Here is a 14600-nt window from a genome sequence, read left to right on the forward strand (position 1 = left end):
GTTACTTTCACGTCCTTGCTGTTGGGAGGTCAACACCATTGATTCTGATAGTTACAGAGTCATTTAAATCTGTGGAAAGGTAATATGTTTTCAACACACTGAGCCGTAGTCCTACATCTGAAAGCCAGTCATTCCAAGCTTGGACTAAGTTTTAGATCATTCTTATCTTCACTGGTCAGTAGCACATCATCAACATACAGTAACATTAAGGGTGAGGTTTTCTGCAGGTTTCTTGTGATGGTACCCACGATAGTGATAAACAGGAGTAGTGAGAGAGCAGATCCCTGATGAACTCCCATGGAAATATGGAAGTCGTCATAATCCGGCAGCTGACTGTATCCGGCTTTTCGGGTTCTGGTAGAGCAGCCTGACCCACCTAATGAGCTCTTCAGGTACTCCATGTTCTCACAGGGCAAGCCAAATTAACTTGTGTGGCACTCTGTCAAAGGCCTTTTTGAGGTCAAGAAAGGCAAAGTGTAGTCATTTTGACTTTTCACAGAGCTTTTCGATAAGCAGGTGAGCTGCATGGATAACATCTGTCGTCCCACAACCCTTCATGAATCCACACTGATTGCTGGAGAGACAATTTCTCAGATCCTTTTATCAATGATGTGCTCAAATACTTTCATGGTGTGCGAAAGAAGGTGTATTGGGTGGTAGTAGTTACATTCAGCTGGACTTCCCTTCTGCTTCCAAATTGGAACTGTTGTGCTACATCTCCAGTCATCTGGAATCCTACCCTCCTCAATGATCTGTAATCAACAAATTCAGCTAAATCCCAGTGTTTCGATTTCCACAAGTCTGCGGAATATGATATGGCCCCGTTGCATTTCCGTTTTTCATTTTCTGTAATGCTTTGACAACCTCATCCTTGGTGACTGATGTAATGGGTCCCTCTAATGGAGTTGACAGTAGAATTGGAGCATGTGGAAACTCCTCATTGCAAACTTCCTCAAAGTATTCCCTCCGTTGCTCTGCTACTTTCTTTCTGATGGTGGCAAGTTTGCCTTCATCACTGATTCCCCAGAATCTTTCAATGTCTGCAGTTTGTTTATGGTACTGCTTCGCCAGTCGAAGTTCTTGTTCTTCATTAGGTTTTTCTAGTTTATTGCAGACTTAGCTCAAGTGGGCTGATTTGGCTGCTGCAACTGCCTTCTTTGCTGCATTTATAGCTTCATGGTAATCCTTCCAGTTTTCATCTCTCAGAGGGGAGGAACCTTTGGTATAGCTGCTTTTTAAAGTGCACAGCCTCCTTCACCTCCTCAGTCCAGAGCCATGTTTGGCTAACGATTTTATGTCTGTCTTTAAGGGCGTCCCATGTTGTTCCTATGTCAGTAACAGGGGGAAGGGTGATGGATGAAATAATGTCTCTCTCTGCTTCTTTGAGTCACCACCATTTAGTATGTGCTGGGCCATTGCATTCTCTCTTCCTTTGATTTGGAGATTTGATGCACAATTTGAAAATAGCAGGCAGTGTTGTATAGCAACTGTTTCATACGGAATAGATTTTGCATCCAAAACAGTTTAGGTCACGTCGCTGTACAAGAATGAAATCTGGCACATGTTACCACTGTAGTAAGTCCAAAGGTGGGACATCCTCTTATTGAAGGTGTTTGTGATGACTAATTTGGGTGTTTCTGCAAAGTTCAATATTCTCTCCCCCATCTACATTTCTATGTCCAGTCCCATTACTACCAAGGCATCTGTCCATCTGCATTTGAACCAACATGACCATTGAGATCACCAGATATGACAGTATCTTCAGGTGGCACTTCTAAGATCTTATCAAGCAACATCCAACAGTCATCTTTTGTCTTGTGTGTGCAGCCTGTTTGCAGAGAATAACACACAAATCTCTGGATGTTCCTCTCATCTTTAGCCAAGACCACTTTCATCAAACTGTCGTCAAATTGCTCTACTTTTGTTACATAGTGCCAAAATTTCAAGCTAACAATCATACCAACCCCTTTGATTTCTGAGAAACTGGGAAAGCACAACATAACTGAAAAGTCACTGGTTCAGAGGGCAAATCCTAAGGGATCAAAGAATCAACAATTTGGGAATGGAAATTGACTGTGGGAGGCAAGGGAGTGAGAGATGGTCTTCAATTTTTACAAAGGCTTAACAACAGTAAATGGTTCAAAATACTGTAGTCTGCGTTAGCCAGAGGATTACATATTGTTCTGCAGAAGAAAACTGGAAAGAGAAGAACTGGCAGACTGCGATTAACACTTGGGTTAACACAAAGCTTGGAGTATGACGACTATACATTGTATGAATGTAGAAGTCTTATGTTCAGGAGACAAAATGGCTGGGAAATTAAGTATACTGTTTCTCGGTATTTCCTTATCTGCTTTTATAAGGAAAATTCCTAATTTATAGCACAACCTAAATCAAATTACCATGAATTCTTGTGCAGTTCAATATATCTTTCACAACTTTTCACATAGCATCATGAAAGAACTATTGATCATTACTATACCACAGAAAGTATCTGTCTAATTCAAAATCTATGATCTTTTCAATTTTAGAAGAGTGTTTCAGGGGATGCACAGGAAGGTACAAATTGATATGCCTCAACATTATACACTGACTGCCACCACTGATATCGTGTGTAGTGTCTTACTTAAATGAACCTACAGATATTTTAGTGATACAACACCATGAAAAATGTCAGTCTTTCAGTTAGGTTGTGTAATCACCTGTATCTACTAATTTGTTGTGACAACTTTCTGTTAAGCGAGGTCGGTCTGTATCAGAAAAGTTGCCAAATTTTGGGAAGTTTGTGTTTTACAGTATACTTTAGACAGCTACCCACAGAGGAAATGTACACTAATCTTCCATTTCAGCACTTTGCATTCCTACTTTGGTTAACAGGTACCTAAACATCATTAGCAGTAAGTAATGTCACTTATCCACCAAATCATATTGGTTTTTGTATTTATTCTACAAAATAATGTGTCACCCTACATTTCGACAGTACTATCTAATCATATAGTTGAACTTTTTCCCTGGAATTTCTTGGACTATAGCTGGGTTTGTCAAGGAATACAAACAACAAAGTTGTACAATAAAGGGAAATATTAACTAACTAAACCTTAGTTAAGGACAAAATGTTTCAGAAACTTTACAACAGCCTCTTTTCTGGGAGCAGGACAGGGTAATGAAAAACATGTTATCTGTATTTCCATTAAAAACAGATGTATTCAAATGTACCCAAAACTTCTAAATCTTCCCATGCTTTGAGATGGATAAATTGTTGAAGAGATCTGCATAATGCTTTTAGATTATACTTTCTAATCAAAGGGAGCAATATACTAAAACCTCATTTATCCATCCCTCATTAACCTGGGTTCCCTGTATCTGGATTCATTTTTGTTCCCTTTTCCTGTAACAGAAAAGTGCATACTGGAGAACATGAAACATGTATACAGAAGACCACTACTGTGTAGTTTCTGTGCTGAAACCAGGTAATAGAAAAAAAGGTTTTTTTTATGGTTGCAGCTTCTTGGGATCAAGTAACAGAACTACTGATTCTGAAGTTGTGGAAAACAGTATGGCCCACCATTTGCAATTCCATCACTAAAGTATTCAACACTTCAATTCTTAGAAATGTTAGAAAATATTCCTGGTTGTTCGGATATAGATGATAGTGATGAAGGTGCCTAGTTGCAGACTGACAGTGATTCTGCCTTATGGTATGATGATTAATTCTTTACTGCAACATGTTGTACTGCAGAGAATGGCAGTGATGGTGAAGTGGGCAATGGAAGTAGCATTTCAAGGGAAGAAATAATGCCTCATGTGGAGGCCACAATACAGATGGAAAAAGTTATGTTTTACTTAGAATGTCACCTGAAAACAACTTCAACTGAACACTTTAGTGAAAAGTCTAATTGACTGTGCTGTTCACCATGCCACACAAGTATCAGAAAAGGGTGTTACACACACTTTCAGTAAATAAATATGAATTCGCTACAGTAACTTAAGAGTTTATGTGCCAAAAAAGTGTTTCTTTTTAGTACCAAAATGGAAGGTTTGTATGCTGTAGTATATATTCTTTGCAATATTTCCATATTATCGGGGGTTTTCTTAATCCGGATTACAGTTGATTCTGAACGAATGAAGTTCTTACGTGTTGGTAAGTATGAACATCAGGTAATACACTGACCTCATCCAATACGAGCATACGGCAGTGTTCCATGTTGGCGACATGTTTATCCATTAGGTCCAATATTCGACCAGGCGTCGCAATTACAACGTGCACTGGAAATTTTACAGGTTGATGTTATTTAGGCTACATCCAGATAACATATATAAGTCTTATTTCAGAATTAAGATTTGTAACTTATTACCTGTCTGGTAAATCCTCATGATATCATCTCTCAGATTTGTACCACCAGTAGTTACCATAATTTTAACTTTCATGTGTTTTGCAAGTTCTATGCATATTTGACTAGTTTGAAGGGCCAACTCTCGGGTTGGCACAATTATAAGTGCTGTGAATAAAGAAAGAATGGATGTCACATGAAATTCATGCAGTTAAACATCAAATTACTAAAATCTTTCAACTGAAGATGAAAGCATTATTTTCAAAAATTTGGATTTTAATAATAATTGTTGAAAGTATACAGACACATCTTGTTACACATTTTCTTTATACTGAAAAACTGATTTTATCCCAATACAGAACACCTTCAGACTATAGTTTTAGTGCTGTGTGCAGAATTCATATGTCACTAAATTTATCAACATGAAAGTGTGACACTGTATTAACAGACATTTCACTAATGCAGGTGACCCGAGTTCCTCCACTTGACAGTACGTAAAGTCTTCTCCAAACAACATAATATGATTATCCTTGCACCTTGCCCCAACCTAAGATATGTAGAATTCTTAATTCCCTAAATTCCTTGTCCTGCATACGATGAATGTCAGACAATTGACAAACATAAAAAGCAGGTGTGTCTTGCCTACCTTTACATGATAATTACAAAATGTGTCACTTCGGGAGTAAATATTCAACCCAAAATCTCCACTCACTTCCCCAGCCCAAAAGCATAAACTGATTAATTTAAGACTTTAAATAAAGGCCGTAAGTGCCATAGTAAGGAATTTTATGGTTGCGTGTGAAATTGGAGCTACATGCCAAACCCAATAACATAAAAGGCTTTAACTGCCCAAAAATGTAGTGCCAAAAGCTATCAAATATAGTACGTGATTTAACAGCCACAGCTGTTAACGTAGGAAGGGCTCTATTTTCTGCACGGTTACTCCTCAGTGTTAGATAAAATGGCAGAGGCAGCAGATTTTTGCAACAGTTTAGAGTGGAAGGAAATGAGTAAAGGAGAAGGTACTGAGGCAGCAATGAGGAAAAACCTGAAAATGGAATGAACGAATACTTATGTTCATGCAATAAATGTATTCCTGCAAAAACTCGTCCAGAACAGGATTTAAGTCTTACTACTGATCCCTAACATACACCATAGATGGGCATAGTGTTTATACTTGAGTTACAAAATGTATTGTTCCAGAAAATGGAAAGGACATGGTGCAACAATCTAGATAAAAAGAGCCATTTACTGTCAGTCACATGAATGCATCTCACCTCTTAGATTTCATGAAAGCAGCAGATCGTAATACAAACATAGCACATCTAAACAAATCCAAAGTACAGTGGCTATGGTTGCACAAACTTTAGCCGCAAGTAGCAAAGACCAATAGAAGCTCAGATGAAACTGAGGCCTGGGAAGGTATCCCCATTCTGAGAAAATGTGTACAAGTTCAGGATGTCAAAAAATGCAACATCCTACCATGGATGTTAGGAGCCACATTCTTGAAGAAAAGAAGAAATATTTGATTGAAATGGCACAGTACCTGACAAATATGACAGCATACACACTTACAAAATCAGAATGAACTTTTACCATCTTTCTGCTGAGTACTGAACTACAGCACTTAGAACTTTTCATTGCATTTGCACTTCCAGGAAGTTTTTCGAACTAACTTCTTTTGGAAACTAAATCCATACTATGCTTAGCTTTTAAATAGAACATATGAACAGTGCAATTCTGAACATTAATTACCTTGTATACTTAAACTCATTTTCCTCTAATTCATGATTTTCACACTTAAGAGGTTTTTGTATTTCAAGTCTTCAATTTGTGGTGCAAACTAACTTCTTGCAAACAGGTTTTCAGTTAGTTCATTGTGATAATTATTGCTTCACATCCCTCTTAACAAGGAGCCCAGGTGACAAATTAAGAATTAGATATATACAGATAACTACATATGACCCATATTGTTAAACAGACTAGTTTTAGAAAATTTTTAATGGTTACAACTTAGAAACAGTAACTAGATAGCAGTTGGTTTGCTGGTTACTATTTTTTATTTTGTATATTTCCATGAATTTTCATGCATCTACTTCACCATCATCAATCAATAATATAAGAAGGTATAAAATTATTTAAATGAAATTAATATTTGTGAAACAAATAGGTCTTTTCTTCTGTGGTCCCAAACAGTCACAGTAAGGTGCTAGCAAAACTATACTGTGGAGTATGTAATAACGAAATTTAACAACAAAAATAATTATTGATAATATAATGTAAATGGATAGATAGAAAATCTACTCAACCAGTGGCAGCAGGGACACATGGGCACACAGTATCAATGAGCATGCTGTCCGTGTGCAGCAAGGAGGAAGCACATGATCCAAGTCTGACCGAGGACAAATTATGATGATAAAGAGGCTTGGCATGAGCATTTCATTTCATAAACTGCACGACTTCTCAGTTTTTCAAGTTGTTCTGTAGCGAGTGTCTTCGACATGTGGCAAAATCAAGGTGAAACCACTTCAGACATTGTGGGGCAGGGCAGCCACCCCTCACTACAGATATCTGACATCATAGGCTGGGCATATTGGTGAAATGGGACAGATGATGAACTGTGACAGAACTGACATCCGAGTTGCTGAGCAGAGTACATGTGCATCTGAACATAGTGCATCGAACACTTCTAACAATGGGCCTCCGCAACCAATGACCCGCCCATGTGCTAACACAATGACATTGGCAAATATAGCTGACATGAACACACGACCATCAGCACTAGACACTGGCACAGTGGCAGACGTGTTTCTGTTCATACCTATGGCAGGGCATGAATCCGTCTTCCAGGGGAATAGCTCATTGACACCTGTACTATGGGGCATTTGACTACCACGTTTCCCAATGGCAGTGGGATTTTGTAACAAGATGATATGGCATGTCACAAGGCTAAGAGTGTGATGGAGTGGTCAGGAACATAGTGGCAAGTCTCAATTGAGGAGCTGCTCCCCTCCCCAACTCACCAGACCTGAACATGACAGTTCATTGCTGCTTCCCAGAAATTACAGGAATTGGACGACTTGTGCATCCAAATGTGGTGCAACTCTCTCCAGCGAACTACCAAGACCTCATTGCTTCCACATCCCTGCTGTTATCCGTGCCAGAAGTGGACATACTGGCTATTAGTAGGTGGTCACATCTGGCTGATTAGTGTATTCTACATGCGCTCATGGCAATTTGTATCATCATTGGATTTAATTAAATATTACGAAAAGCTTGTGAATTACAGAGAATAACAAGTGGAAACAACAGACCATGGTAGTCCAGCAGAACTAATTGGTAACTAGAAAAATTATAGGACTCAAAATTTAGAGTAAACAAAAGTTTACGGCCAAAGAATGTTAGTATAACAGTTTTTAATACAAATTCAAAAAGATTGCAATGGTGAAATTACTTTCTGGAAGAACTGGAAATTGTTCTTTGACATAGTGGAAAGAATCTGATTTACGTAGTCTATGTTCTGTCTACATCTGCAACTATACTCTGAAAAACACCAAACCACCATCAGGTGCGTGCACGGCAGAGGGTACGTACTGCTGTACCAGTTATTAGGGTTTCCTCCTGTTACGTTCATGTACTGAGTGCAGGAAGAATGACTGACTGAATGCCTCTGTGCATGCAGTGATTATTCTAATCTTATCCTCACTATCCATATGTGAGCAATATGTAAGAGGTTGTAGTATACTCCTAGTGTCATCATTTAAAGCAGGTACTGAAACTTCGTTAATAGACTTTCCCAGAATAGTTTATGCTCTATCTTCAAGAGTCTTCCAGTTTAGTTCCTTCAATATCTGACATTCTCCCACAAATTAAACCTGGGACAATCCATGCTGCCCTGCTCTGTATACTTTCAATATTGCCATTAGTCCCGTTTGATATGGGTCGCAATATTCTAGGATGGTTTACGTGTTTTTTGTAAGTGGTGATCTTTGTAGACTGATTGCACTTCCACAGTATATTACCAATAAACCGGAGTCTAGCTGGCTGATTCCATAAGTGACTCATTGATACTGACTGATATTATACAATACAACATTTTTCCGTTTTGTGAAATGCACAATTTTACATTTCTGAACATTTAAAGAAGTTGCCAGTCTTTGCACAACTTTGAAATCTTATCAAGATCTGACAATATTTATGAGTCTTTCAGACTGTACATTATAGACAACTGAATTCGGAAAAGTGATTTTACTATTAATATTGCCTGTGGGGTCATTAATATAAAATATGAACAGCAAGGGTCCCATCGTACTTCCCTGGGGCACACCCGAAGTTACTTCTAAATCTGACTACTCTCCATCCACATTAACATGCTGTGTCCTTCCTATCACAAATTCCACTTGATAATCCATATGATCATACTTTTGACAATAAATGTAGGTGTGGTACTGAGTCAAACGCTTTTCTGAAATAAAGAAATACTGTATCTACCTGGCTGCCTTGATCCAAAGCTTTCAGTATGTTAGGTGAGAAGTGAGAGTTGGTTTCACATGATCGACATAAACCCGTGCTGGTTAGCTAAAAAAATGGCTCTAAACACCATGGGATTTAACATCTGAGGTCATCAGTCCCCTGCTGGTTGCTCACTGAGCTCAAAATGTGTTCTAAGATTCTACAATAAATCTATGTCAAGGATAATGGATGTTACGTTTTGTGGATCACTTCTTCTACCCTTCTTGTAGCTCCGTGTGACCTATGCCTTTTCCAAGAACTGGGTACAGTTTTTTGTTTGAGGGATCTACAATAGATTATAAGAGTCATAAGAGGGGGCTAACAGCTGTAAATTCGGTACACAATCTAAGATTTCATTGGGACCTGGAGCTTTGTTCAATTTTAACGATTTCCGCTGTTTCTAAACACCACTGACGCTAATACTTATTGCATTGATCTTTTCAGTGTTTTAAGGACTGAATTGCGGCAGTTATCCTGAGGTTTCCTTTATGAACATTTGAAAACATGAGTTACCCATTTCAGCTTTTGCTAGGCACTGGACACTAATGTTGGAGCCAATAGCAGCCTTTCTGATCAGAGAAATGGACACAGCAACTTTGAAAGAAACGTTCTACAATCTGATAAATGTACAAATAGTGAAGAAGCTATGGCATGTTTTTGCTGCAGTTCCTAATTTTACATGTGATTTTTCATTACCAGACATGGTATGCAACTGGTAATCTTAGTATCATGTAAAAACGAGCAGCACTAAAATCTAACAATGTGCTTTCAAATGCCCAAAACAAGACAGACGAAAAATAGTACTGAGTTACTGAAGGGAGTTCTACGTGGCTGGCTAATCTATCACCCTCAAAATTTAATTTAATTTAATATTTAAAGAGTTAGACTAACATTCTCAAAACAAATTTTGCTTATTTCAACCACTCCCTACCTGCCAGGGTTACTTTTTGCCTTAATTTTGTCCTTTGAATTGGCTTTTCATCTTATTGATTAAACTGTTACTCTTTATTTATTCACAATACTGGACCCACAATTCAGAAGACACCCATTTATATGCAAACAGATTTCCACTTCTCATAACCATGCACCATAGGTGACAAAATTCCTTAACATTAGAAACCACTCACCATCTTAAATGCTAAAAGTCCACTACTTTTCCTGTGTAGTTTATTTTCCAAGTAAAAAAGTTAAATCACTTTCATCACCTACTGTTACATGGAGTATTATTAACATAAAAACAAATGTCAGGCTACAAAAGACTATAGTCCCTATTACCTGAAACACCTGATTTTTAACAATTCATTTCTTTCTGAGGTTTGATTTTGCAAACCAACTCACCTACCATTGTTTAATAGGCTGAATATTATTAAAGGGCTATTAGTGAGTGAAATGAACTTTTGTCCTGCATCATTGCTGTGAGAGCTGATCACTTATTAACATTTGTCAGTTCATTCTGAGAATAGCAACTGCTGATATTTGAAGCGCGAGTGTGTTATTAACATATAGTACTGTTTATTTGTCCACAGCTCATGGTCTTGCAGTAGTGTTCTCGCTCCCCGCACATGGGGTCCCAGGTTTGACTCCTGGTGGGGTCAGGGATTTTTTTCCCTGCCTTGAGATGACTGGGAGTTGTGTTGTCTTCACCACCACCACCACCACCACCACCACCACCACCACCACCACCACCACCATTGGTTTCCTTGTATATTTACAGCTTGTTGTCTCTAATGAAAGTTTGCTTGTTACCGAGATTTTAGATACAATAAGATATAAAAATAATGGATAAAGATAAACATTTGATAACACGATCATGGACGTAAAAGCACTGACTGGCACATATATGTATTCATATCGTGAGATTTCTCTAAGATTGGGTGTATCAATCATCTGTCAGGCTATAAAGAAGGAAGCTTTTTTTGGTGAGGAATTAGTTCCTCAGAAGAAGAACAGGTGTGGCACGTCAGAGCACTCCTTGGAAAAGATATACCATGATAACTAATTCTGCTTTTACAAAAGAAATTAAAATGAAACTGCAACACAGTGGCATCACTGCATCTGAAAGAACTAAGACAAGCTTTCACAAATGAACTTCAAAGATTGTACACCTCAGCTGAAAGCCAAAATAACTTACTGTGATAAAATGTCCTGCATGAGGAAAGGACAAGCATCAAGATTTGGACATCCAGAATTCTGTTAGCTTCATTAGATAGTATTTGCCTTAGTACAGCAGCGACAAATTTTAAGAGTTCAGGGCTAATCCTAGAGCAAATCTCCATGGCTTTTTCATTTAGTTTCTGGCTTGCTATAACGACAAGCCAACATTTGAAATTTTTGTAAATAAATTTCTGTTTGTACAAAGATGCACTGGTGAGAAGTACCATCCTCACTATTTCATTGATTTCAATTTGCTGCACTATTTTGTGCAATAGGTGTGGTCTACCTAGCCATGCCTAACTGTATGTCAAAGTTAAGGTCTACATACAAACACCTCACCTAAGTCATGATATACTCATCGATGCCATAGGCACTGGAAATGTGTACTCTTGAGGGCAGGAAGATCGGTACAAGGAGCAGTTAAGGAGAAGGTTACTACCTCAAAAGAATGGCTTCCTAAAACAGAACCATTTGTGCAGGCCGGAGTTCCATGCCCCATAGCACACTCAGTAAAACCTTTTTGCAGGAAGAAAATTTCCCTTTGTTGCTCTGGGCAGGAAATTCACCCATAATGAACCTAACTGATATAGTTTGGGAGCTGGTGAAAAGAGAAGCAAAGGAAACAATCACCACAAAATTGTCTCGTTGGAACCATTATACGAGTCTGGTATCACCCAACAATGCAGGACACTGTACAAGCCCGTATTAATAGTACATGCAGGTGAACTGTAGCATTAATAGCTGCTAAAAGTGGTATGACAACAGGCTTTGTCCCACTTATTGGACTTTTTTAAAAACCACAATTAAAACTGTCAAGTTTGGTGAATGTTAATCTGTAATGTTTATGAAATTAGATCACTTCATTTAGACTGATTAAAATAATCTTAGCAGCTTTTTGTATCTCCTAAATTAATTTGTTAAAAACTCAATATGGCCAGGGAGTGTATATGGCATGAATCCCTACAGACTACTATTCAAGTGAATAGGTGTACACTCTGCACATTTGCTCTTCCTAAATTGTATCCACAAATGGCCACAGTCTTGAGAAATCCGTGAAATAACAGGAATGCAAATTCACGGCAATCTTTCAATCACAAGGAAAAACAAATCAGTCATTAATATCCTTCCACTATCACTTTTTAGTTAGTGAAAATGCAAAAGTGAATTCAGTAAACATAATCAACGTGTAACCACAGTAAGAGTTCTGTGAATGTTCCACATTAATTCTGAATATGACCTGGGGGACCTACAATTAGTAGTTATAGGATGAATAACACAAAAAATGAATTGCTTGTAAGTGGCCAAAAGCCTCCTGTGGAAACAAAAATATTGTTCCAAGACTCAGTCTCTCAGTACAGTCACAGCATCGCCAATACAAAGTTAAGGAAAAACACAGTTCTTGCTCCCACAAAAATAATGGTAATTTTAGTTCCCTGAAAGTACCTCAGGTTTCAGCAAAGCTTCCAATTTGGCTATTATGCCATTTGTGAACACACACTACTCACCTTGAATGCAATCTTTCTTGGGATCAACTTGCTCAAGAACAGGTATTGAATATGCACCAGTTTTTCCTGTTCCATTTTTGGCACGTGCCAAAACATCTTTACCAGACAGTGCAATAGGAATACTGGCTTCTTGTATTGGAGAGGGCTTTTCCCACCCTTTCTCAAATATTCCCATCAGCAATTCTCGTTTAAGACAGAATTCTTCAAATTCATTCCCTCTCGTGTCCGTAACATCCTACAGAAATAAAAATTCATTACATTTTCACATAAAAAAAAGCTGCAACTGTTTTTAAATCATTAATTCTTACACTTGTCTGAATCCGCCTGTCCTTTGGTGGAATTTTAAGCTTTGACTTCCATCCTTTATCATCTGTCACATCCATGTCCCTGTAACAATTGTTAATTTCAGTCATCACAAATAGTTTAAATTGTGTAATGCTTAAATTTCTTTGTCATTGGAACACAAGTGAAACACATGCTTTCAGCTGTTTCAATTTGTTGCAATATTTCGTGTAATAGGTGTGGACTACCTATCTAAGGGTAACTGTACATCAAAGTCACAACGAAATTGCTATGGACCTATGAACAATTATGTTCCGAAGTAGGTAATCAGCTCTAAATGCAACGAGTTAACTAGCACAACTGCTACATCATCTTAACTCCTAGGAACTTCAAAAATTTTGGAGACAATAGCTTGTAAAAGATTATGAAGGAATCCAATAAATTTCCGAAGCTTGGGTGGTGTTATATGAAACGAAAATAGTGACTACAAGTAGCAGTACGCATTTAAGACTAAACACATACTTACATTTTTTGATTATTTATGCTGTTTATCGGTGGTAACAGCGAGACATGATTGGAATTCACATGCGTTTCTGTCATCATGATGACTTCTTGTGGCCTCAACGTGTATTTAAAGCCTCTATGGAATACGGATCCTTTGGTCGTGTTGTCAATGATCTAAAACGCTGATCCTATTCTGCAACAAAACGTGAGTATACACGTCATTGAGAATTAATAAATTAAATTACATAGGGTATTCAGGTACAACATTCACAAGGTGGGTTTCAGTGTTATAATGAAGTTGCACTATATTGAAATGGTACCTGTCGTGGCGTTTTCTGTGTTATTTGTGCACAAAACATTACAACTTTCAACGTTACTACACAGACCTGAAAACTAACCTACTTAACTACCAATACGAAAAAAAAAAGTTATTTTCACATTCCTTATAAGTTACTGTACTTAACACTCTTAGCAATCACACTGCGGGCATATTCTCTGTCGAGAATAACGCCCCCCGAGTGAAACAAACTGAAGAAATCTAACCACATACTTGCCCGCTTTGTATAACCACGTTACACTTTTATTTAATGTAGTGATTAAAACACTGTGAAAGATCTACTAACATTGTGACAGACACACTCACAAATTTAAACGAAAATATGGGACGTAAAAGATGGCCTCTACGTCAAACTTAGGTCTACTCAGTTGCAAATTATCCAAACTATGTTGTAGCCTATTACCTTAACACGTAGGGCTCAACACACGTTACACTTCCCAATCTTCTCTCATTCAACACCAATACACCAGTAAACATATCTCATTCCCTTATTCAACCGCTAAAGCAGCTTCTGCCAGCAACGAACGTGCTTGCACACATCTAGCGGACAGTATTAGAAACACTCGACCCAAAAGGATATCAATGATGAGCTTTCTCAAAACTTTGAGATCATTTTTAAAATTCCTTCAATTCTCAGTTTTTTAAATTAAATTATAGGCACTTTCATACTGAAATCGTGGAGAAAATATTGGTTTCCTCAACTCTTGTGTCAATGACGCCTGGAAATGTTAACCAAAGAGTGTTGGAATAATACCGGAATAACCTTGATTTAGATGCGTTCGCAAAACAAGATGAAACTGATTGGGGTAAGTTATTTTAAGGGAAGGAAATGTATTAATTTCCTTTACTGTCGCAACAGCAATATTTCTAGAAAGTCTATGCCTCTTTTGGGAATTCTTTACTCACAGCTCAATACTAGCATCTGCGATTACGTTACGATTGGATTAATTATAACATTAAACCTAAGTTGCTTAT

General features: G+C 37.9%; 1 protein-coding gene across 2 annotated transcripts in view; it reads right to left on the bottom strand.

Moving 5' to 3' along the window:
- The window catches only part of LOC126416334 (ATP-dependent RNA helicase me31b), a 45789-nt gene extending 31432 nt beyond the window's left edge, over window positions 1–14357 (bottom strand). Inside the window, exons 1-6 of one of the 2 annotated variants that reach the window (XM_050084002.1) lie at window positions 14029–14357; window positions 13311–13476; window positions 12811–12889; window positions 12503–12737; window positions 4356–4499; window positions 4172–4266 (exon numbers count right to left, since the gene is read on the bottom strand). In XM_050084002.1, the coding sequence (XP_049939959.1) occupies window positions 4172–4266; window positions 4356–4499; window positions 12503–12737; window positions 12811–12889; window positions 13311–13387 (630 nt within the window). In that variant the 5' untranslated portion in view covers window positions 13388–13476; window positions 14029–14357. Of the gene's footprint in view, window positions 1–4171; window positions 4267–4355; window positions 4500–12502; window positions 12738–12810; window positions 12890–13310; window positions 13482–14028 lie in introns of both variants that reach the window. The other variant, XM_050084001.1, reaches the window with a different exon arrangement.
- Between the last annotated feature and the right edge of the window lie 243 nt (window positions 14358–14600).

The sequence above is a fragment of the Schistocerca serialis genome, chromosome 8 (genome assembly GCF_023864345.2).
Source record: "Schistocerca serialis cubense isolate TAMUIC-IGC-003099 chromosome 8, iqSchSeri2.2, whole genome shotgun sequence".
Lineage (NCBI taxonomy): Eukaryota > Metazoa > Arthropoda > Insecta > Orthoptera > Acrididae > Schistocerca > Schistocerca serialis.